Genomic DNA, 22,786 nt, shown 5'->3' on the forward strand with positions numbered 1-22,786 from the left:
GTGGGAACGTCTCCATCACACTGCTCATAGGGAAAAGGGTGTGGGTGGCTAATACACCAAAGTGAGCCTATACTTCCCTAACCCTGTTTATCTTGGTGACCATCCCAACCTGCTGGAGCCAAGCTGACAACGAAGGCCGACGATCATTACGCTGCTTTAACGTCATGATATCTAGATTTAGTTCTTATATCATCTAATATATATGAGAATCCTGCGACCCGGAAACGGAAAAACCAGTAGAAGATGGATGGATATATGAGAATGAAGGGGAAGTCGAGCCCTCTTAGCCCATTTCCTGCTGTCTTGAAACATTGCTGATGCTAAGGCTTCATTTTCATCACCACACTTTGATCTTTAATAGCTTGTTGCTCGCCTACTGTAAGACATGTCAGTACTACTCTTTAGCTCTTATGGAAAGTGTAGGAGAGTCTTGTAAAGACGCACTTTGACGATGAACATTTTCAGTTACCAGAGCTTCAGTCCCCTGAGACTCAAATGTATAAACAGTGAAAAATTATTTCTTCATTTTGTTTGTGACAGCAAAGCTCTCAAGGGATTCATTTGCATGGGGAGGACATGCACAGCAATAAAAAATATCCTGCATGTGAGAGACTGCGAGAGAGAGGAGGAAAATCTGTGTGTGTTTGTGAGAATAAGCAAAGTGTGCCAGCTTCCTTAGTTCACAGCATTGAGTTATGAAAGATCAAAGAATGATTTCTGTGCAGTGAAAGTAACATAACTAAACAGCATTTACATTTTGCTGCACTGAAAATGATCACAAGACTGTATGGGAACTTTCAAAACAGTGTGCAGGTGTGTTTCACATCTCCTGTGTTATATTTTTTACAGGTTGAAGAGAGTGAGACTTTAGCTTGGCCTTTGGGCAGGTGTGCGCTCTCTTGCATAGTCATCGTCATTTGTACTCAGAATTGAGCACTAATTTATTTTTTGTTTTTTTAACTACTTGAAATCTTAGATTGTTATATGAATTGCTGAAATTCAAAAGCTGGATTTTGTGTTCTTATTCAGTATGAATGACTTCACTTGGGGCAATTGAAATTACCTAATTCTCTTTCTATAGCAGACCGTAGAAGACCATTGATGTGGACCATATTTTTTCACAGTTAATCAGAAATGATGGCCTGCTTCTCTGAAAATAATGTTCTGTAGAACCCCAAATCCTTTCGCCTACATACCAACATCATTCAGCGTCATGTAGGAGCTTCGTGACTGGAGCAGACAGGTCAGAGTCTGGTCAAGTGACACAAACAGTAACATTTAGTTCTTCACAGACTTAACCATTTGGTTGTGGAGGCATTTCCTCAGAAGTAGTCAGCTGTCTATATTTGAAACCAAATCTAACTCAATTTTGCCATTTTGTTTTATATTTAACAAGATTTAGCTTTTGTTATGCCTCATCTTGTCTGTGCAGCCTTACAGCTTCATTCCCTTAATAAAAAACAAAGTGTCCAGAAATACAGTAAAACAGTAAATTTGGACATTTGAATTTGTGATCTTGAGAAAACCTATTTCTCTTTAGTTGATTAGAGGTTTGGGCTTGGTTACTATAAGGTGTAATGTCCAACAAAGTCTATCGAAATTCAACCTGGTTGCAAAGGGCTATTTATTGTGCATTTCATTTCCACTTCATGAGTTTGATGAGTTTTAATGGTTGAACAGTAGGTCGCATGTTAGCAGAATGTCTTCCTGATTCAAAAAACAAAAAAGACATTTTAATTTATCCACACACAGCCCTTAGATGGCTAAACTGTTTCTTGTGATTTTCACAACATTTGGTTTATTCAATTGTTGGAACTTCCAAATTGTCTCCCCTAGGACAATATATCTGGGGATGAATTCAATCAAACTTCATGCATCTAACCATGAGCTGTCTTCAGCAGAGGAAATCATCACCAATGTTAACTCGTCTTTCTCTGTCCCTTGCTGTCTTCCTCTGAAGTTAGCGTGCTAAAACGTCTAGACCCATACAGGATGGGGCTAGAAGTGATTACATCACTTTGAATAGTCAATCATTGTCTTCTTCAGTCTGCCCTCATTTTTCTTTAGCTGACAGATTCAAGACACGCCTCTGATAAGATCTCTTTTTTCGTCTAATTGTTTTTGTCTTAACTGGATAATTTACAAAACTACTAAAGTAAAAATGTGACACCTTGCTGTTTTAAGGTCACCCATTTCCACTCTTTAGCAAGCAATCATACAGAGTCAGGAAATTAATAAACCACAAAACATCGACTTTAATTAGATAAACTAGTGAGCTTTAACGAGATAAACTGGTGAACTTAAATTAAGTAAACTGATGAACTTTAATTAGACTGGTGAACTATAATGAAGTAAAGGGGTCTATTTGTGGATTTCTTTTTGGTATAATAGTTTATTTACAGCTCCCTCCGGAGGAAAATAGAAAGAGTGAGTGTACCTGCCAAAAGTTCAAACTTCCTTTAACCTGAATTAGAAATTCAAGAGTTGAACAGAAAACGAACAACCGAAGAAGTAATTGGGGTGGTTGGCTGTAAATTTCAGGGGAATGTGGAAAAGGAAGAAAATGAGCGCTGTGGAGGGTAATTTGATGCCTGTGTGTCCTCCGGAGCCGACAGGAGGAGGAGAGAGAGGCAGACCCGCCGACCACAGGGGGAGCCGCGGCAGCAGCGGGGCCGGGGCCGGGGAGCTCCGCGGCGAACGGACCTGCCCACATCCACCGACACTCCGCTCCGGTGGAGGCGACACGACTGGAAGGCGCCTACTGTTGTTGAAGGCCGGCACGGAAAACACGTTTTCACCGCCGAAGAAAAACGGCCGAGCTCCAGGGACGAAAGAGTGTCTGCTCCGCTGAAAACAGCTACCAGGTCAGTCACCTTCCGCCCGGCTCTGTGTGCGCTGTGTCCGGGGAGGGGGGGGGGCAATGTCCATGTATTAAAACAAATGGTTTGGATATACTTCTTTGAGGATTTATTATCATCATCATCAGTTAATTCTTCTAATTGATGGAAACTGTTTGACAAAGAGAAATGAAATGGGAAAGTTTGGTCGTCAGTTTGCCGCCTCCATCTTCCTGTGTGGCTTCATGTACAGGTGAACACCTTTACCGGTTTGATAGATTATCAGTGGGGTGTGTGTGTGTGTGTGTGTGTGTGTGTGTGTGTGTGTGTGTGTGTGTGTGTGTGTGTGTGTGGTGGGGGTGGGGGGTGCGGCCACAGGACTGTCAACTGGCACTCAGTCTGATGTTGGTGTTAGTGTGTCAGCAGACCACAGAGTGAGTGTGAGTGTGACATGCAAACACCAGGGAGAGATTTTCACCATCAAAGTGGTCACGACTTCTCAGGTGAGTCCAGCAGACCTTCAGTGCGTCTCTCAGTCCTCATGCTTCTCTCTGATCAACACAGATTTCTAGGAATAAGATTCACATATCTGGCGTGCATTTTTCTCCCGTGCCTTTACCTTCAGTGTCGTGTGAGGGATTTTTAGGTGCTGCTTAATGTTCAGGCTCTTTTCGTCTTTTAAAATGAATGGAAACACTTGGCCGTGACTCAGCAGTCAGTGGGCACAAGCTCAGGGGCCAACAGTGATTTATCGCTGGGATTGCTGTGAGGTGAAGAAAGGCTGAGTGTTGTTTTGTTATGATGCAACAATGGCACCTGAGAGGAGAACTTATCAGTTTATAGTACAAGGCTCGGACTGTCACTGCCAACACTGAGGTGGTTTGTTCACCCACTCTGCCTCTCCTTTCGTCCATAATCTGATAATACAGTGACCGAATAAAGAAAAGTTACAGAATTATTTTGATATTTCTAAAGATAAAAAATGTTTATCAGTGTTTTAGCATTTTGTGTATGTTTGTATGTAATCTTTAGTTTTTATATTTTGCATTAGAAGTTGTTACGTCTAATGTGACACATTCGCTTTTTTGCGATTAATTCGGTTAGTAGTGGTTTTGTCCGCTCATAGTGATTAATTTGGAATAATGTTATTCTTCCAATTAAAAATATCTTGTGGTCAGTATATTTGATTTTGATGTGTATTCCTTAGAGCTCTTTATTTTAGTTAGATTCTATGCGTTAAAAGTGCAGGCATAACTACATTGTCACACAATAATCAACCTAATTTCAAAATATACTGCAAAACATGATCCATTTCAGGCAAGAAAAGTTTATTTTTAAAGGGTATGCATTACAAAAACCAAACGCTGCTTCAAAGATGAGCAAGAGCCTACAAAATCAGTCACCCCGAAAGCTGAACTTTCGAGATAAATGGCAGAAAAAGTGAATTTGCTCACGTCTACTTAAAGAATGTTTTAAGGTCTCCACTGTGAATCCCATAATGATGAAGGGAAAGGAACATTCAGGCCATGAATCACCATCAAGGTCAGATTATTTTTGACAGTGAAATAGTAGGTGTTCAGTGTAGTAAATGTTAAAATGTCACCAATGATGTAACATGGTTATTTTAAAGTAGTAGAACTTATGATGAATTTGTGGTTGAGAAATAATCAGATATGAAGAAGGAGAACAATGCTCATCTGGATACATCACCATATGCGTTTCACATTTTAATGCTGTTTGATGAACTGTCTTGTTAATTTGGTAATAATTTGTCAAGAGGGTGTAGTTATATGATATATATTTGATATATATTTTGTATTGGATCGTTAATGTACGACATGTCAACAGTTGCAAAGTTAAATCAGTCACCGGAAAACACGTGTTGGTAAAACATTTTGTTGTCTCTGCTTGAGTCTGACCAACTATGGGGATATAGCTAGAGTCAGTAAGTTATTGCTTATGAAGTTATATAATTCCTGGAAAGTGTGTGTGTGTGTGTGTGTGTGTGTGTGAGTGAGTGACTGTGACAGATTTGGACTTTGTTCTGTTGTCATAAATGAAAGGAGTGTCTCAAGATAGCTTGCTATGTCTGTGTTTATGTTGTCACTTGAATTGCCTGGAAATCACTCTCTGTAGACAACAAACTTCACCACAAAGTTTTCTTCGAGTTGCTGTAAAGACATTGTTAGGTTTAAAAAGAAAACCTCTACAGATTCACCTCACTTTTTTTTGTCGTTGATGGTTTGTTTTTGTTTTTTTTTTTTCTTTCCACTGTGCTGCTGAAATACTTTAAGGAATCGTTGTTAGCATCTGTTGTGACAGTGGTTACAAAAAAGCATCGGTAAAACCTCTGTAAAAGCCAAACATAATCACTGCATGAAAGGAGAGAAAATACTCAACTGCACGTTATTATCTGTGTGAATATGCAGATAAAAAGAAAGTGACACGCTCCTGTTCAGCCCACAGAAAACCAACCACTTTTGCCTCTGCACCACTGACATCCTGGTTTGTTTACAATAATTTAGGTTTCCCCCGTGTTGCCGTTATATGAACCATTTTTCGAAAAGTTTAGATTTGATTTGGACTATCAGATGACTTCGATGTATTTGAGATTGAGGGTTATCCATTTGTTTGTTAAATTAGGGTGTAGTTATTAACTTCAAGTTCAATCTTTATGCAGTTTACTGCATTTTTGGCCGTGCAGTTAGATTTCTGCAGAGAAATACAGCACATACTGTACCCAGAGTGTTTACAGATGGCAAATTCCACCAGTTAATCTTGTGTCTCCTTGGCAATTTCTTACAACACAAAATATTGTGTGTTCTTTTTTAATGATAAACAATGAAGATCAGGGTTTTTTGAGTAAAATGTGGTCGGAAGAATAATTTTCATAAGATTATTTTGTGGTTTAGAGTTAGATTTCACTTACAGAAACTAATTTCAATTCTTCCCTCATGCTTCAGTAGAAGTTAAATTGGTTTTCATATCATATCATCCCTGGCCATGGCTGTGTGCTGCATGTCATCCTCCTTCTCCTCTCTCCTCCTATGTCTCTCCATCAAACACTAATAAAAAAGTAAAGATAAATTATGTGCAAAAAATTCAGTTGCCACGTGTTTTGTGATTTTATTTTTCTTTTTTATATCTCATCAACAAACATTTTACAAACCAATTGTGACTTAGAGACTACCAGCTCAACATGTAAGATTTCCATCCATTCAATGACGTTCTAATACAAGCGAACTAATAAACTTAACATGATGCATACGTCAATATAATGTGTGTATGATTATATGTAATCATACCAATAAACACATTGGATTTGAAACACACAGTAATCATTTTATATTGCTTAAAATTAATGGCTGAAATTCTGGTTTTCACAGCATTTTTTGGGTGAATGATGACAGTATTTTACTTTTGTTTTTGTGTTGTGTTGATATTTTCCAAATTTGTTGATGCAATTGTGATTGCTCCTGGGGGCATCACGGCAGCGTAGTGCTTAGCTGTTGTGGGTTTGGTTACCGGCCTGGGGCCTTTCTGTGCAGTTTGCATGTTCGCCCCGTGTTTGCGTGGGTTTCCTCCGGGTACACCAGTTTCCTCTCACCGTCCAAAGACATCATGTTTGGGTTGACTGGTGACTCTAAATTGTCTGTAGGTCTGAGTGTGAGTGGTTGTTGGTCTCTGTGTGTCTCCTGTGTGTTGGCCCTGTGATGGACTGGCAACCTGTCCAGCCTGGTACATTGGCTCAGGTTGGCTCCAGCACCCCCCGTGACCCAGAAACGGATAAGTAGAAGATGGATGGATGGATTACTACTGGCAGCACAATATTTGCCCCTGTGGGGACACAATAAAGTTGACCTGACCTGACTTGGCAGTGTGCAGAAAAACATTATTCTCATTTCCCAACTTCTTGCACTTTGTTTTTAAAACAGTCTCTGTCTGGATTAGACAAGAGCATATTTTAATGCAAGTTCCATCAAGCAGCATCATGGCTCTCAGGTCTTGCTCACATTTAAATTTGATTTGACTGAAATCTGATTTAATTTGAAAACACATCTGGTATATCTTTCTAACTGTTTCTCATTCCCACTTAATATAAGTGGTCTATTTGTTACTCCTTAATGGTGAAGAAGTTGCAGCAGCAAAAATAAAATTTTGTGTCTGGTTTCATTCTAGCACATTTCAACTTCCTTTTACTAACTTGCTCTTTTTGGACTGTAAAAAACTGTTTGAACTACAAGGGCATTTACTGTCATCAGTGGCCAACCTGCTGAAGATATTTTTGATTGATCGTTAATTAAATTAATTGCTTGTTTATAAATAGGTTATAATAAATTGAAAGAAGGCCATCGAAATGTCTTGAAAACAAAAGAAGTTGTACCCGGGCCATTTTTGGCTGAAGTGGGACAGCAGTGGCAGCCCAATAAGGTCAAAGGTCACTGACTGACTGATCACATTTCCACAACTGATTACCCAAATGCCATGTGACTGCACAGTGTATGAGCGCCAGCTGTGGGCTTAGGTTACCATCTCTTACTAACTGGTTACTGTACTGAGCTGCTCTCGTCTTCAAGCTACTGGAGGAGAAGTCAGGGATGTGACAGTTATGGATTTAGATGGTATGATTATAGTAAGAGAAATAATCATGGTTTCACAATTATTATGGATGTTGATGGTTTGATTCTCAATTGTCATTCATGCCTAATGATTTGAATAATTTGTAATAGTCATTTGTTAAATATGCACGCACACACACGCTCACCAGTTGTAAACCACATGGTGTTGTAGGGTCGTTAAACTGTTTACCTTTAATTGTGAGTGCCTCTCTGGATGGTGATCATATTGATATTGCACCAAACTGGATGTGTTGAACCTTTCTTTCACCGGGTCATTCAGATTGGGCGGTTGTCATCTTCAACAACCTCCTGGCTATCCTTTGTACAACCGCAACACGTCACACTAATGGTTTCACAATTTTTTTTATGAGAATAAAGATTGCTTGCTGCTTCTGAAATTGTTCTTGTAGCATAATTAGCTTTGAAGGCAATTTAGCTAGTTCACGTGTAGCAATTTAGCCGGCACGTACAGAAAAGTTAAACATAATTGTTGAACATAATCGCTTTGCTTTTTTTTTTTTTTAAATCTCAATATTACTTAGCCTCTATGGCTGAATAATTATGACATTTTAAATCTTGGTTAACTGTAAAACTGGTTAATGCTACCATCCCTACTTCCAATACACCAAGCTTTGCCTTTATTACAGCTAATAAACGTCTTTGTTAGGGTAGAAGGCAATAGGATGTGATGATGTCAGTTGTTAACTGCAGTTCCACAGCACTTTTTTTCCACTGAGCTTTTTTTTTTTCCTCAACTTAGAGAAACTATTAGTTTTTAAATAAGTTGCAGATTTATTTCCTGTCACTGTACAAGTTTCAGTTTTTTTCTGTGTGGATATAAAACACAAATAGAAGTTCAAGGAATAGGGGAAAGAATCATGTTAATCATTCTTCACAAACACACAAATAAGAATAATTTTCTTGCCAATGCTCTTTCACATAGATATTATTCAACAGACAGCCAAGATGTCCACCAAACTTTGCCCTGATTTCCCTTTTTGAAGATGTGGGGGCAAACAGCAGCTCTTTGGGTCAAAGCTTCTGTCTCTAGAGGAAACTGAAGATTGACTCAGACTGGGTGTGCACAAGCTTCTCCATGTATTCACTAGTTGGAGTACTGCTTGAGACATCACAAGTTCAGGTCCTTTCAAATGTTATAGGATGAATGAAATCCACCTCTTCAATTTAAAATTAGCAAATATTTCTTAAATGTCAAATGGCCATGGTGGTAAAACAGGAACTAAGTGTGTTAGTGACTAGCCCTGTCCAGAAGCTGTTGTTTTATTCTCTTTGTGTTGTTCAGGCTTCTTGTAGTTCCTTGTCTTTATTATAAGTGTGAATTAACAGTTTCAACAGTTTCCTAAGATGCACCACGTTTAGTTATCATTTTCATTTGTGTCAATTAATTGAATATAACATATGTACACTTTACAATGAGTATTTCAGTGGGATACCAACTTTGTTCTTCGTTTCAGATAAATTAGGCTTATAATTTGTAGCAACTGTCAACAGTATATTTATACTGTTGGCACAGAAGAAGGCCTTAGTAATGTAATGAAAAATGACTGAATGAATGAAAAATATAAGATTGCACTGATTTTTATTGTAAATGGGATTTTTATTATCAGTCTACTGTTGAGCTACGTGAACAAGCAGACGGATGTTATGCTTTTTTATTGTATCTATTTTTAAACATTTATGGCTTGAAGATGAGAGCGTTTTAAAGTGCAGGATAAAAATGTTTAAGGTGACCATCTCATGTATGGGTTTACTGGAGAATCAACTTCTTATTCCATTCCATAAGAGTAGAACAAAATTTCAACTTAACTCTGACAGCAGCCAAGATCAGCTTCCATAACAGCACAATACTACACAGTGGATGTTAATGGGACAACCTACCAACTAACTAACTAACTAAGGTTAGTTTGTGCTTAGAAGCACCAGAGTAGTTAGTTATCCAGCCAGGTCAGGGAGTCACTGATCGGTCAACTGCTGAACCAACTTTGACACTTATTTTGCTCATTTCCCAAACCTTTCTTTATCATATACAATTCTAGATCCGTTTCTTCTGCGTAAACCTTTCCCAGAACACATATTTCCAGTACGTTCTGTGAATGAGATTCACGTCATGTTTTGTTTTGTTATTGTTCACTCAACCTGCAGCTGAAGGCAGCACACTCCTAGCTTTTCCTCTTCACTTTGAGGAACAGGGTATGACCCTTCCCCACATTGTACCTCTCCTTCTTCCTACTGCATGCCCCCCCCTCCCTCCCCATATCTGTCAAAACACAAGTTTAGCTGTAAATCACTACCACTCACACCACAGAGTTTGTGCTAGCATAAAGAGATAATTAACCTGTGAAATGTTTGCATAACTGATAATTGTATTGACCCTACAATCTGTCATTTATCTGAGTCTACTCTCAGCTTTTCACCCTCATCTTGTTTATTACCCTTTCTTACTTTCTTCCCCAGTTTCATGCTCAGAATTGTGTATAGGGTATGACAAGTTGTTCAAGTGTGGGAGACAAGGATCAATGAATTTTGACACTCATCTCTTCTTATAAATGGAAGGAGTGCACCATCTTCGCTTTATTTATCCTTGGCACACGTGTCCTCACATAGATGTCTTTCAGTGCGAAAGATTGTGCATATATCTCTATTTGCACATGTGTGTGTTTGTGGATGGGGGGTGTGAGGCCTTGACAGTATGCACCACTCCTTTCTCTTATCCAGCAGGGAAGCACTTGAAGCTCAAGGGGGGCCATCAGCTATAAACTCAAAACTATTTAAAGGAATTAGGTGAAAGTTCGTGTCTTTAAACTCAGATTATTAGATTGTGAAAAGTGCACATTCCCAGATAGCAGCATATGGAGCAGACGTATGTATGCCATGGCGGTCAGTGTGCTCGTGTGTGTCCATGTTTTTTTATGTATCTCCATCTCCAATTAAATAGAGAGTCTTTATCTTTCAGGTGCATGCATGCCCTTTCATGTGAAAATATACGCAGCATAATTTGTGTTCCTTTGTTTGCATGAAAGGTTCCGATATCTTTCTCGACAATTCTCCAGAGTGTTGTTTAGCGGCCTCTTTAGTGACTATGTCCGCCTGTTAAACAAGGCCCAACTCACGTCCCAGTCGCATTATGATCCTGACAGCCATGTAGAACACATCCTGAATATCAGTGTTTGTGAATCTGGCAAGCTCACTCTTCTTAGAATCACAATGGATAATTAAATTTTTAGGCAATGACTAAAAGGCAAATTTGACTGATTGAATAGCTAGATTAGCCCCTTTTGTTTGAGCATTTTAGCATGCTACATGTATCAAATATACTTGGTGATTTCTAAATTACTACTGGGAGTTAGGAACAGCCTAAGGCAGAGACACCCATTACAGTTATTGAGCTAATTATAAATGTGACTAGAATGATGGTATGACAGCAATCTTTGTGACCAAGATCAGAAACATAGCCAGATGGTCATGATAAGGCTGTTCCACTCTGGGTGAGGAACTGTTGGCTGAGTGGTTTTAGGTGATACAGTGCTTTTATGTATTCAGCCTACCGCTTTCATGCCAATTTGAATATTAATAATGTCACATTGTCCAGTTGCCTGTGCAGTAGTGAGAGAATTACTGATGCTTTATCATTGATATCAGAAGGGACAAGAGCTCAACATTTTGGGTGCTATCCTCTCCTGAGTTTGATCAACGATTGATACCATTATCTTGTCTATGCCACCGCACACAGAGACAGCTGTTTTGGCAGAGCATGTTAATTTCTGAGCTTTAGATGAGCTGGTAGTACTATTTTTGGACTTCACACTGGCGAGGAAAGTTAGCTAAGCAAAAACATAGTTATGATAGTGGTATTGATGTTCTTGTCAAACTTTCAAAAAATGTAAAATGTTTATATTTTACAAAATGGCAAACAATTCCTTTTAGGTTTGCAGCCTCTTGGTGAACCTGTAAATAGCCCTTCTTATGTGCCTTTAGTGCGAGCACACCCAGTAAAGTCTCAAAGGCGCATGCATCTTGTGGTTCAAACCAGGTGTGCAAATGTTTTTTTTTTTTCACTTTGATCTAATGAAAACACTCTTGCCACTCAACGCTGACACTAGTCATAGGGTGTCAAATGTAGAGTACAAATCCTCATAGTTAAGCCGATACTAATCCTTTGAGGTGTGATTAGTTTCAATAACAATGAACAGAAACACAAAGAACTAGTCTCTTCACAGATGAAAAAAAAAAAATCATCTGATGAATAATTTTTCAGTTTTCCCCTACAACTGAGGTTTTTCAGATTCACTTTGCATCTGAGGTCTGTGGCACCACCTACAGCGCTGTGGTGTCTTCAGGCTGTTAAGCACAGTGCTACATTTGTTTTGCTGTGGGCAGCTCCAAGTGCAAACCTTTGTGTGGCCTTGATATACTGAAGTGCATGTGTTATTCCCAGAATTGCTCAGTGTTGGTTACATTCATTTCTATATAAAAGACAATAAGCTAAGGTTTTATCTCCATGCACATTTGTGGTGTTGGAGTGGAAGAGTGAAATCTTCTGCCAAGCTGACGTGATCACTTGACCGTACCTGTTCAACCCCGATCTTATCTGCCAAAACAACACAGTTGCAGGCGAATGATTGATGGCAACAGACAAGCCGAGGCTCTCTGTCTCCCAAGTCTACCTGACTTTTCCGTCTCGTTTCCTTTATTTCAGGGCCACTTTGGTCGTACATTTTGCTTTGTCAGTTTTTGTGTTTCCCCGCAGAGTCACATAACATAACTAGATATACAAATGAAAGTAGAAATATTCTATTGACACAGTCAAGAAACCACTTCTCTATTGTTTGTCATGGGAATTATGTGTCATTTATATGTGCTCTGCAAGATACGTTGCTGTGGAGAAATTCTTTAAATAATTTTTGAATGGAAGGTGCGCATTAATCATTATTGTTAAAGTATAATAATTAAATCAAGTTTTAAGTTTATTGAGTAAATAATTATTTATATTTGATGGTTAGAATTTTTAACCATGATAATGTTAAAAATAAAATCAGAGCACAAACAAGCTCATATTATGCTGGTATTGCATAAGGAGGGAGAAGTGAGTGTGTCACTGCTGTCACACAATGAGTGACTGGGCTGCTGGAGAGAAGTGCAACCAGAGAGGCATGATGAGGTCGCCTGTCAGAGTTAAGCAACAGGAAATCATCTGCATCTGATGTCTACCACCTAACACATACATGCACACACACACAAACGCACACACTTAGGTTCAAGGAAACCTTTCGAGACAGGAATTTGTAATTTGTAATTATGTAGAAACATAAAAAATGAGAAATGAAAAAGACCCACACAATTGCGCACAGTCATACTTGCACTCACACACAAACATGGACCACATGATAGTTAGCTGTCTGAACTTCTGCTGAGCCCAGACTGTTAGAAAGAGAAAATGTGTGTGTTGTTCCCTTTCTATGGGTCATCACTTCCTGAGGAAAAGCATGACTACACACATGGACACACAAGGGCACACACACACACACACACACTAGTCACTTTACTGCCATGGCCATTTACTTGCAGGTCAGTGAGCTGACACTGAACACTCGTTGAACACGGGAGAAACAGGGTGAGTGGGCTTTCCTGCACCCTTTGTGTGTGTGCTTGTTTAAGCATGTGTCAGTCAATCAGTGTGTGTCAGCAGTGTGTTTGTACAATGAAGCTGAGATCTGTCTACACTTTGCTCTGATGAAGAGCTTGAAGAGCTAAGTTGGCAGATGTTGTTAGAGCTGTACATTGAATCACAATGTTGGGTGTTTTCCTTTACGCTCTTAGTGCATTAGAACAGACATCAGCGCTTAACAGTGAGATATAGCAGGTCAGCTAGTTTTGTCTGATATGCAGCATGCCTTCTCTCAGACAGTTTTCAGTTTTTTCTTTCTTTGTGAGCTAGCTTGGGTTTGTGTTCAAAACAAATGTTTCATTTGGTGGCACCAGTGAGCTCAAAAACATGCAGGTGAAACATTTTCTCTCTTTTGTTGTGGCCAAATGAAAAAAAAAAAAAAATCAAGTGACTTAATAAAGTGAGGCAGCTCAATATTACCCTTATTCAGTCTTTGTCTTTTTCACTGAGTTCTTGAGCGTCTTGTTTTATGAAATGAAGACAGATGATTTAAGTTAAAAACAGAGACAAAATTGTTATTTATGAATTCAATAATATCCTTCACTGATGATTCAAGGCAAGGTCTGTGTGTGTCTGTGTGTGTGTGTGTGTGTGTATAATATTCAAAGATAACTTATCGCAATATTTTAGGTTTCTCCACCTCAGTTTGACCTCATGGTGACCTGAGCCTGATCTATTTTCCCAGATTTGGAAGTTGAAAGACAAAATAATAGCAAACTTACTTATTAATCATAGAAATCAGAGAGAGACTGTCTGGATGCTGTTTTACTCAGAGCTGTGCCTGGCAGACAGAGATTGAGGTTTGTAACCTCCAACTTTGTCAGTGTTTGAAGTTTCTTGAGTAAATTCAGTACTAACCAAGCAAGTGGGTTTTCAGACAGTGAGGAGACTCTCGTTTCTGTCGAGAGGACAATCCAGACCTCTGGCTGACACCTAGGGTGTGCTTAGTTTTCCATTGCTCTCCCTTTGATCATTTAGTTGCAGATGGGGGAAGACCCAAGCACCTAATTTTGCCCATAGTGGCTTTATACCACCACAGATAAGAAAAAGTGGCAGTTTACTGAAGCGTTAAAATATCCACTGCATGCAGGTTGTCGCTCCCTGTCATTCCTATGTCAAATGCTGGCCCATCATCACGTTTTTTACATTTTAATAAACCGCAATATTATCACAACAAGTGATCCAGTGCCCCACAGTTTCCTCATGCAGGACTACACACTTCACACATCATCATTTCAGAGAAATTGTGGGGGACTGTGAGGCAGACATGCAGGCGGGCAAATCTTTGTTTTAGTCACTGACACTGAACCACATGCCGTTTTGCATGAAGAGGTCAGGAAGTCACAGAGCTCTGAGCACTAACTCACACATACACACAGGGCAACTGTGTAATCATATAAATGGCTTACTGTGCAAAAAAAAAAGAAAAAGTGGGTATCTACAGGGGAGATACAACAGTTGTCAGGTTTTAAACTGAGCTAAATTAAGCTTATTTATACTTAACTGTTTGCAATTTCTGTCATTTAGTCTGGTTGCGTGAACGACCTAAACTGTATGCATTGTACCCAAAATGTCTGTCAGTGCTTCTGATGGCTCAGTGGTTCCCACCCTCAGAGCTTTTATTCAAACAGAGAAGATGAGGGTGTTAATGCCTTTGAATGCAGCAGGACAGGTTTTCTCTTCTGTTGCTCACATGACTACAATCGTGTCATAAACTACAGCTCAACTGGTGGGTTTTCTTTGCCTGACTCCTAAATGACTCCTGCTGTGTAGGAGTGTAGGAGAGATGATGACAGCGCTGGATATTGTCTGACTTCAGAGTGTAGTCATTGTCAACTTTTCAGCTCTCATGCTGTCTTTTTTTTTTGTTGTTGTTGTTGTTGTTGTTGAGCTGTATTTTCCTTCTTTTTGTATACAACCTGACAAAGAGCTTATTCATCAAAATCAATAAACGTCCACATTCAAAAGACTTCCAGCCTTCTCTGGGCAGAAACCTGATCCCCTGCCTTCACTTCAGTCCGCTTTCGACCAAGTCATTGCAGTTATGAGGAAATATGAACATTAAAAAACATTTAATTTGTTTTGCAACTTTGTCCCTGGAGGAAAAGATTTCACATCTCTTTGTTTGACCTCTTGAATTCATCTAATTTTCCAGAACTGCAGCTTTCACGTTGTGAGAACAGAATTATTACCACTCCCAAAGTTAACATAGTAATTTCATTTAATAATCCAGTTTTTGTGTCAGCTTGTACCGTTGCTCATGCTTTTTGTTTTGATGTTTATGCTGTTTCTTGTACATATAAGCCCCAGTGCAAGCCGGGCTCATACAGGTTACATTTGCTTGCCTGACCTGCTTGCCAGTTTTGACGTTAGCCTTTTGTTATTATGTCGTGAGTGAGGAAATAGATGACAGAAAGTACTCCTACACACTGGAAGACAAGTTCTCGCATGTGGAAATTTGAGCACTGGCAGGAGACACTGGCTAAACTGTCACACACATCTACACAAATACTTTCAAACACTCTACTCACTGGATAAAGCTTGCATTCATTTGTCACCTTTTATGAAGTCTGACAAGTTGTTTGCCCACACAGCACATAAAAATGTTGAATTCAGTAGCTTTTGCTTTGCAGCATCTCCATGGACACTCAACTACAAACCTGTTTCCCCTTCAATTACACCATAATTTAAGTACCGTGGTTTAACTGCCAGGCTGCTGCAGCCTTCCTTTTTTTTCTCTTCAAGAGGTGTTGAACGCAGAGCATGAGTTTCCTAAGATAAGGGGTTTTTCCCAAAACCTCTTGGGTGCCATTTAATGTCTTGAAACTGTCTGGGGACTCGCTCTAAGTCACCTCCCTCACTTCATCGCCCTCATTCTTCATCTGTGGAGCGCATTCTCCCACTAGCTATATTTCTCCATATGATTCAATGCCAACAAGGACACAAGTTGCTCCGATTGCTTTCTATTTTAGCTTCGTATCACCTGGCCAGTGGCCAACAAATGGAAAAATAGCCAGGTTTCTCTGGTTATTAATAGTCAGCATTTTTCCCCTCAGCTGCTTCCAGAGCGGGTGGAAGCTACAGCCTGCAGGGAAACACGCACATGCTTTCTCTCTCCTGTTCTGAAACAATGTCACAGACGGTGTGAATTTTAAGTGGATCCCCCGCTGATTTTTGTTGCCACATTCCAATCAAAAAAAAGGAAACAATGAGTAGTTGAGAAAAGAGGATGTTTGCTTCGTGGGGATGTTTTGGCAGATAATTTGGAATCATTTCAAGCAATTTTTATACCTGGTGCTGCTGTGCCATCTGAGTATTGCTATTTTAGTTATGTCCTGTTGCATAATCCAACACTTTTTTTTTTTTTCTTTCTTTTTTTGAGGTTGATTAGAGGGAGTTTATTTTGAGATTTGGTGTACGTTACAAAGGGTTGCTTGGCAGGCCATTAAGTTCAGTACACAGACCTTTTACTCTATTGATTATTTATAAATTGTTGCCACTGTGTCTTTTCCTTTTCATACTTTCTTTAGTTTAAATCAGGGTCAGAATTCAAGCATGGTTTCCTCCCTCTTGAAAAAAGAAAAAAGCGTGGGAAACTAAGTAGTTTCCAGCACTATTTTACAGCCTGATACACACATACAAACACTTACACATATTTACACACACACACACACACGTGTGTGTGTGTATATAAAAGTTTGGACACACCTTCTCATTCAAATGAATAGGAAAGTGTGTCCAAATTTTTGGCCTGTACATGTATATATATATATATATATATATATATATATATATATATATATATAAGGTCTGACAGATGATCAAAAGTTTTTCTCTAATTAATCACTAGGCAGCTGATTGATGATTAAGCATCATTCCTAAACTGAAGAATTTAAAAAAAATAAATTGTTGGGGCGGAAAAGGTAAGTGAAATATATAAATATATATTAAAAACTTTTTTCCAGGCTTACCCTCAAATATAATGAACTGATATGTATCAGTATTTTTTAGAATTTATTTTTAGAATAGCACCAAAATATATATATATATATATATTTATTTTTTTTTTTTGCCAAGTGCAGTTATTTATATTAATAAACGAAGAGACTAATTGGTACGTCACTGCATTTGTTCCGATTACATGATTACATGTTGCCTTCGATTTGTACGGTAGCAACCTCTGAAGACTGGACTTTGACCAACTCGGCTCACTTCTCCCCTCCAATATGTGCCCACCTGGGTTAGATGTTGAATTGACTGATGAGCATTCATACATTTTAAATCAATCCAGAGCTGAATTTCTGCAGTTTGTGAATGTTGATTAAGCTCAGTTTCTCCACAACTGGGATGCATTTTATGTGCTTTTCTGCTTCATAGATGACATGATTCATTACAGGAAGACTTTGATGAAAGGCAGTATTTTTCTTTGTGTCAACAAATCCCATAGGAAGGTGAAAACCAAGGAGCCAATACCTAGTATTGTCTGTGTGCTTGTTGCTTTACAGTGTACACTGGCACTAACATTTGCTAGAGCATCGAATCCACCACAAAAAATTGTTCCCATAAAAACGAAAATGCCCTTTTAGAAATAATTTGGCTTTCTTGTTTATCAAAAAGAATAAATATTAAAATCTAAATAAGGTTGGGAGACGCAGGGTGCCTGGTTTTAGTGTAACACATTTTAGCACTTAGAATGTGCAGGCCTTTTAACTCCAAGAGTCATTATACTGTACATCCTTGGCCTCATACAGACTGAGGCTCAAAGAGTCCTGCTTTCTGTGTCCTTTGGTTGGGCAATCACACAACCCAAACAGAAACAGAGTTAGACAGTGTTTTGAGCAAATGAAGCATTCTTTACTGCCAGAGTTCGTCGTGTACTCCTTGTGACACAATCTGCCTCCCTGTTTACTAGATAACAGATGAGCTGGAGGACCAGGGTTACCCATCCACCCACCGTGCTGTTTGCATGGGAGTGCATGTATCCACTGTTTATGTTATAGACTATTTTGAACTGATATATGTAATCATTAACAGCGTGTACTATGCCGAATGTGAACTTGTCTATGCACATTTTCATTGTTATCTTTCTCCCTTCCTGTTTTTCTCCTCCTCCCATTCTCTCTGTCCCTCCAACTTGCTTTTCCTCCCCTCCTCTGGCTAGTTTTTCTCTAGTTATTTTCTTTTAACAAGGACACATACAATCAACAAAGGATATTGCATCCACCAACTCCTCACTATTCCATCTCTCTCTCTACAGCAGATATGGTGGACACACAGCAGCTCCTAGCCTGGCCTGTCGGTTTCAGTCTGAATGCCATAGAGCTCTCCGAACTGGACGACAGCCCCCACTCCCTCAACATGAAGCATTTGTCTACACTAGACTATGCATCCATCTCTTCCAACTCCATCGCATCTTCACTGTCTCCCCCACTTGGATCCTCCATCTCTTCCGTTAGTGTGGCCTATGACCCCAGTCCAGCACAAAGCGAGGAACACCTGACTAACATGGACTATACAAACATTCATGGCTACAGGATGGAGCTGAACACACACAGTAAGTCCAGTCTGTTTGATGGTGTAAGCAGAGCTGAAGAGCATAATCTAAATTCTTTTTCTTTAGCTGAATAAGGTTAAGCCTGAATCATAAGGTGCTTGTTTGACAAGTTTGACAAAAATGTTAACATGGATCAGGTACACAACAGTAAGAGGAGGGCTGTTTAACATATTGATTTGTTCTTGTGCATCCCACCTGTCTGATCATTATCCTTTTCCTAGATTCAGTCAAGCTGGAGCCAGAGTCACCACCTCAGTACTCTGACAGTCCCGTGTTTTCAAAGCTCCAGGACGATACAGCTGCAGCATCACTGAACATCGAGTGCCGTGTGTGTGGGGACAAAGCCTCGGGATTTCACTATGGTGTCCATGCCTGTGAGGGCTGTAAGGTAGGACTGAAAGATATCATGAGTAAAGATGAAACTAAGACATATAAACAAAGTGGGGAGGGCAATGTCAGCAGTAACTAAAAAAAGCAAATTGCATCAAACTAGAGCTATAACTACATTTATTTCAATTATTTAAATTTGTATCAAGATGGTCCAACCAACATCTCATAATACAAAGATGTTTAATCTGCCATTACAAAAGACCAAGTAAAGAAACAAATCTTTAGAATTGGATGAGTAGATACATTATAACTGTCATCTGTTGTGATATCGTTTATTTTTCTGGCAAAAACATGTTTTTTCCCCTCTTTTTAGCTGAGGAATTTCTTGGCGTCCCGTGATCTGAAAATGCTTATGATGTCCTAAAAACCACTGCAGAACATTGGAAAATAATTGGCTGTCACTTTAACAAAGTAACACTCAAGAAAAAAAAATTGACAGTCATACCACCTTAGCCTCATGTCAGGAAATGGTAAATGTGTGTTCTAAGTTCTACTGCGAAGTTTGGTTTCTCTGCCAGCCTTTCTTTTTTTCACCATTTCTCACACTGAGGTAAAACATGTCAGCGGAATAAAAACCTGATAATGCATTGGAGAAAATGTTGCATTTTTTAAAAAACCTTTTTGATGTCTGTCACTCTAACCACAAGCCCCATTTTCCATCATGCAAAGGCTCAACAGAGGCTTGTGCTTTTACAAACACACAGACAGCTCTGTCTGTATAGGATATAAATAACTAATAGACTGAGGGGGAGGTTTCACATTTACTTCCATTTTCTTTGAAAGATTAAGACCTTATAAGAAGTGTAGCTATTCATTTTGGCATAGTTCTGCATAGACATGGCAGCTGTTCATTGTATCTATTCAGTCAGGTAGGTGCCAGGATGTCTTCAAAGGTCTGAAATTATTCCTGGGAATATATTCTGTCTCTAATACTTTAAGCAAATCTGTGAAGTGTTCCACATTAAATGAGGCACTATAAATGTTGTCATATCTGATACATAAAGACATCTACCATTTGAAAACTTGATCAGACAAGAGTACCTTATATTAATGTCAATGCATAGGTATTAAAAGTAAATTAAAATTATTGTAATTTTTTATTCAGTTTTCTTTAATTATTATTAATAAAATTAATATATGTTCCATCATAGAAAAACAAGCTTTAAAATTATGAAGAATCCACGAGTGGCCACAAAAACATAATCAGCTTAACAATGTCACAGGGAAATACTATAGACCTAACCTAAAGGATAAAAGTTATTCCATTATCAATAAAGCCTGTTAAAATAACAACACTATCTTAATTTTGTTAATTAGTGAAACAATCTTTATGTGTTTTCTGAGGCTGATATTATGCACCCTTCTATGTTGTAGAGCCACTTCATTGTCCCATCACGACTGAAACATATCAACATATTTCTTTATCACAATATACACATTTTTCTTGAGTTAGTGGTGCTTCAGTCTGAGTCATCGGATGTAGACTGTGGGTACAAGGCTGCGATTGCCTGCCACTTTTGCCGCTTAATGCTTTCTCCTACCCTCTGCTATCTGACTTTTACCGATAAAACCCTCTTTGCTACGGGAAACAACGTCTGACACCTATTTGGTGGGTTTTTATATAAGATTTGGATCATGCAGTTACAGTTGCCATGCGTGTTTGTTTTTTTTTTTTTTTTCAACTGGAAATAGACCATTTCAATGGAATTGTTCCAGCAGATTGTCAGGACTTGAATTTTCGCATCTTGGGCTCAGAGGCCTGCTTACCCTTTTCTGAGTAACAGTTTCATAAATCTACAGTTCCTACATATTTTATGTTTCAGTTTAAAAAAAAAATCCAAGTCCATGTTCATGATGATGAGAAAAAACCTGGTGGGCGTTGACATTTCTTATCATTAGAAAAATATGCCTTTTAAAATAATGTCAGCCATATTTACACATAGTAATAAAATGTAAAAAAAAAACCCTGCTAATTGGTTTCATGAACAAACCACTAGACTACTATTGTCATGACTGTTGTGAGTGGATCTACTACAATGCACAGGGTTTTTGTTTTTTTTTTTTTTTTCCCCCCGGTCTGCTCAGTCTTAATGGTAGTGTACCTTCAGAGGCTGAATGAAGCTAAGGTACAGCGGTCATTGTTCTGCCAAAGTCTCAGGGGAGGCTCACCAGAAGAGGTGGGTCAGCCAAGCAGGCAAACACTTAATTGTTTCAAAACAGAAAACATTCTTTATTGAGGTGGGGTCTTGACCCTCTTTGACTTCCTCCTTCTTTAAATAACCTTTGATTAAAAATAAAGTGCTGCCATGTATTGAAGTAATCCAAATGCACCAAGCCCCCAGCCACCTGTGTCCAGATGTTGAATTTTTGCGCTTTGAGTAGAGCTTAAGTACAGAACCTCTCCCCTTAATTGCTTTATTTTTCTGTCCTCTTCAATTTCCTTTCCATTAGCTTTAGTTAGTCATCTAAAACAAATACCACCACAGCTATCAGCAAGCTTTCATGAGTGTGTAGGAGCTTATGTTTGCAAGTTTGACCATGGCTGTGGAGTTTATAGCTGAGATAATCACAGGCCTTATGGCTCCTTTGGTCCCAAGGTTGAAAACATCAAAGCACAGATCCACCCTAAAATACAGTGCTTTTAAATCCAACTAAGGGAAGATACTTCCTCACAGATTAGAAACATAATCTGCAGTTATCAATCAATATACACTTTGCGCTGTATCATTAAATTGCACTTAAATAATGCAATGATACTTTTAAACATAAAATTATCTTTATGCTTTTCAGGAAAAAAAATTATCTAATCTGCACATACTTACTTATGAGTTCATCTTTTCTCTTTTCTGTAACAATCCTTAATCAACTATAACCACTCTTTTTTTGTTTATGAAATACACTACAAAGAACAGGAAAGCTTTTTCAAGTGTATTTTTATCCTATTTTTCCAGTAACGCCAATACTTTTGATTAAAGTATCTAGATTAAAACATATGGATGTATATTTTGAGAACATAAAATCTCCTAACAAGTCTTTGAAAGGAAGTATGATGAGCAGAGTATGAAAAAGAGGGTGTGTTTGCAGTGACAAAATCTGTGAGTAATCTATTTTTTTTTTTTTTCCTTTATCTTTCTTACAGGGTTTCTTCAGACGCACAATCAGGCTAAAGCTGGTGTATGACCATTGTGATCTTCACTGTCGTATTCACAAGAAGTCCCGCAACAAATGCCAATATTGTCGCTTTCAGAAGTGCCTCAATGTCGGCATGTCACACAATGGTAGGATATTGTCATGCACACCTATAGGAATAATGAGTGTATGATTATTCTATGTATCACCTACTTGATTGATCTGTCATTTATGTCCACTCTCTGTATCTATGTTTTCTCTTACCCGTTTTTCACCCATCGAAGAGTCATTAATTTTCCCTCACCATAAATGAGCAAGTGCAAGCTATCACTGTTTCTTCTTTGAAATTGTGACCCAAAAAGTGCCTTTTTGTGGACTAAATCCTAAGAATAGACTAAGTGACTAAGACTAAGTGCAGCTATGTACACCATTTATTTGTTGCCAGTTTCTTCTTCTGTGGTATCACAGCTTTTGGGTCATGTTTCAGTTTCCAGTGCACATACAAAAAAACCTACTTGCAACCCTGACAGCACTATTTCAAGATTCAACTGTGGTTGAAGAGTAACTTTTA

At 38.7% G+C, this 22,786-nt stretch overlaps 1 protein-coding gene across 5 annotated transcripts in view; it reads left to right on the top strand.

Moving 5' to 3' along the window:
• The first annotated feature begins 2,615 nt into the window (after positions 1–2,615).
• The window catches only part of pparg (peroxisome proliferator-activated receptor gamma), a 32,467-nt gene continuing 12,296 nt past the window's right edge, over positions 2,616–22,786 (top strand). The window contains exons 1-4 of one of the 5 annotated variants that reach the window (XM_029503272.1): positions 2,616–2,864; positions 18,400–18,696; positions 18,918–19,084; positions 22,226–22,364. In XM_029503272.1, coding sequence (XP_029359132.1) covers positions 18,405–18,696; positions 18,918–19,084; positions 22,226–22,364 — 598 coding nt within the window. In that variant the 5' untranslated portion in view covers positions 2,616–2,864; positions 18,400–18,404. Of the gene's footprint in view, positions 2,865–3,206; positions 3,341–13,054; positions 13,089–18,399; positions 18,697–18,917; positions 19,085–22,225; positions 22,365–22,786 lie in introns of those variants that run through there. The other 4 variants (XM_029503273.1, XM_029503269.1, XM_029503271.1 and 1 more) reach the window with 4 other exon arrangements.

The sequence above is a fragment of the Echeneis naucrates genome, chromosome 5, assembly GCF_900963305.1.
Source record: "Echeneis naucrates chromosome 5, fEcheNa1.1, whole genome shotgun sequence".
Taxonomy (NCBI): domain Eukaryota; kingdom Metazoa; phylum Chordata; class Actinopteri; order Carangiformes; family Echeneidae; genus Echeneis; species Echeneis naucrates.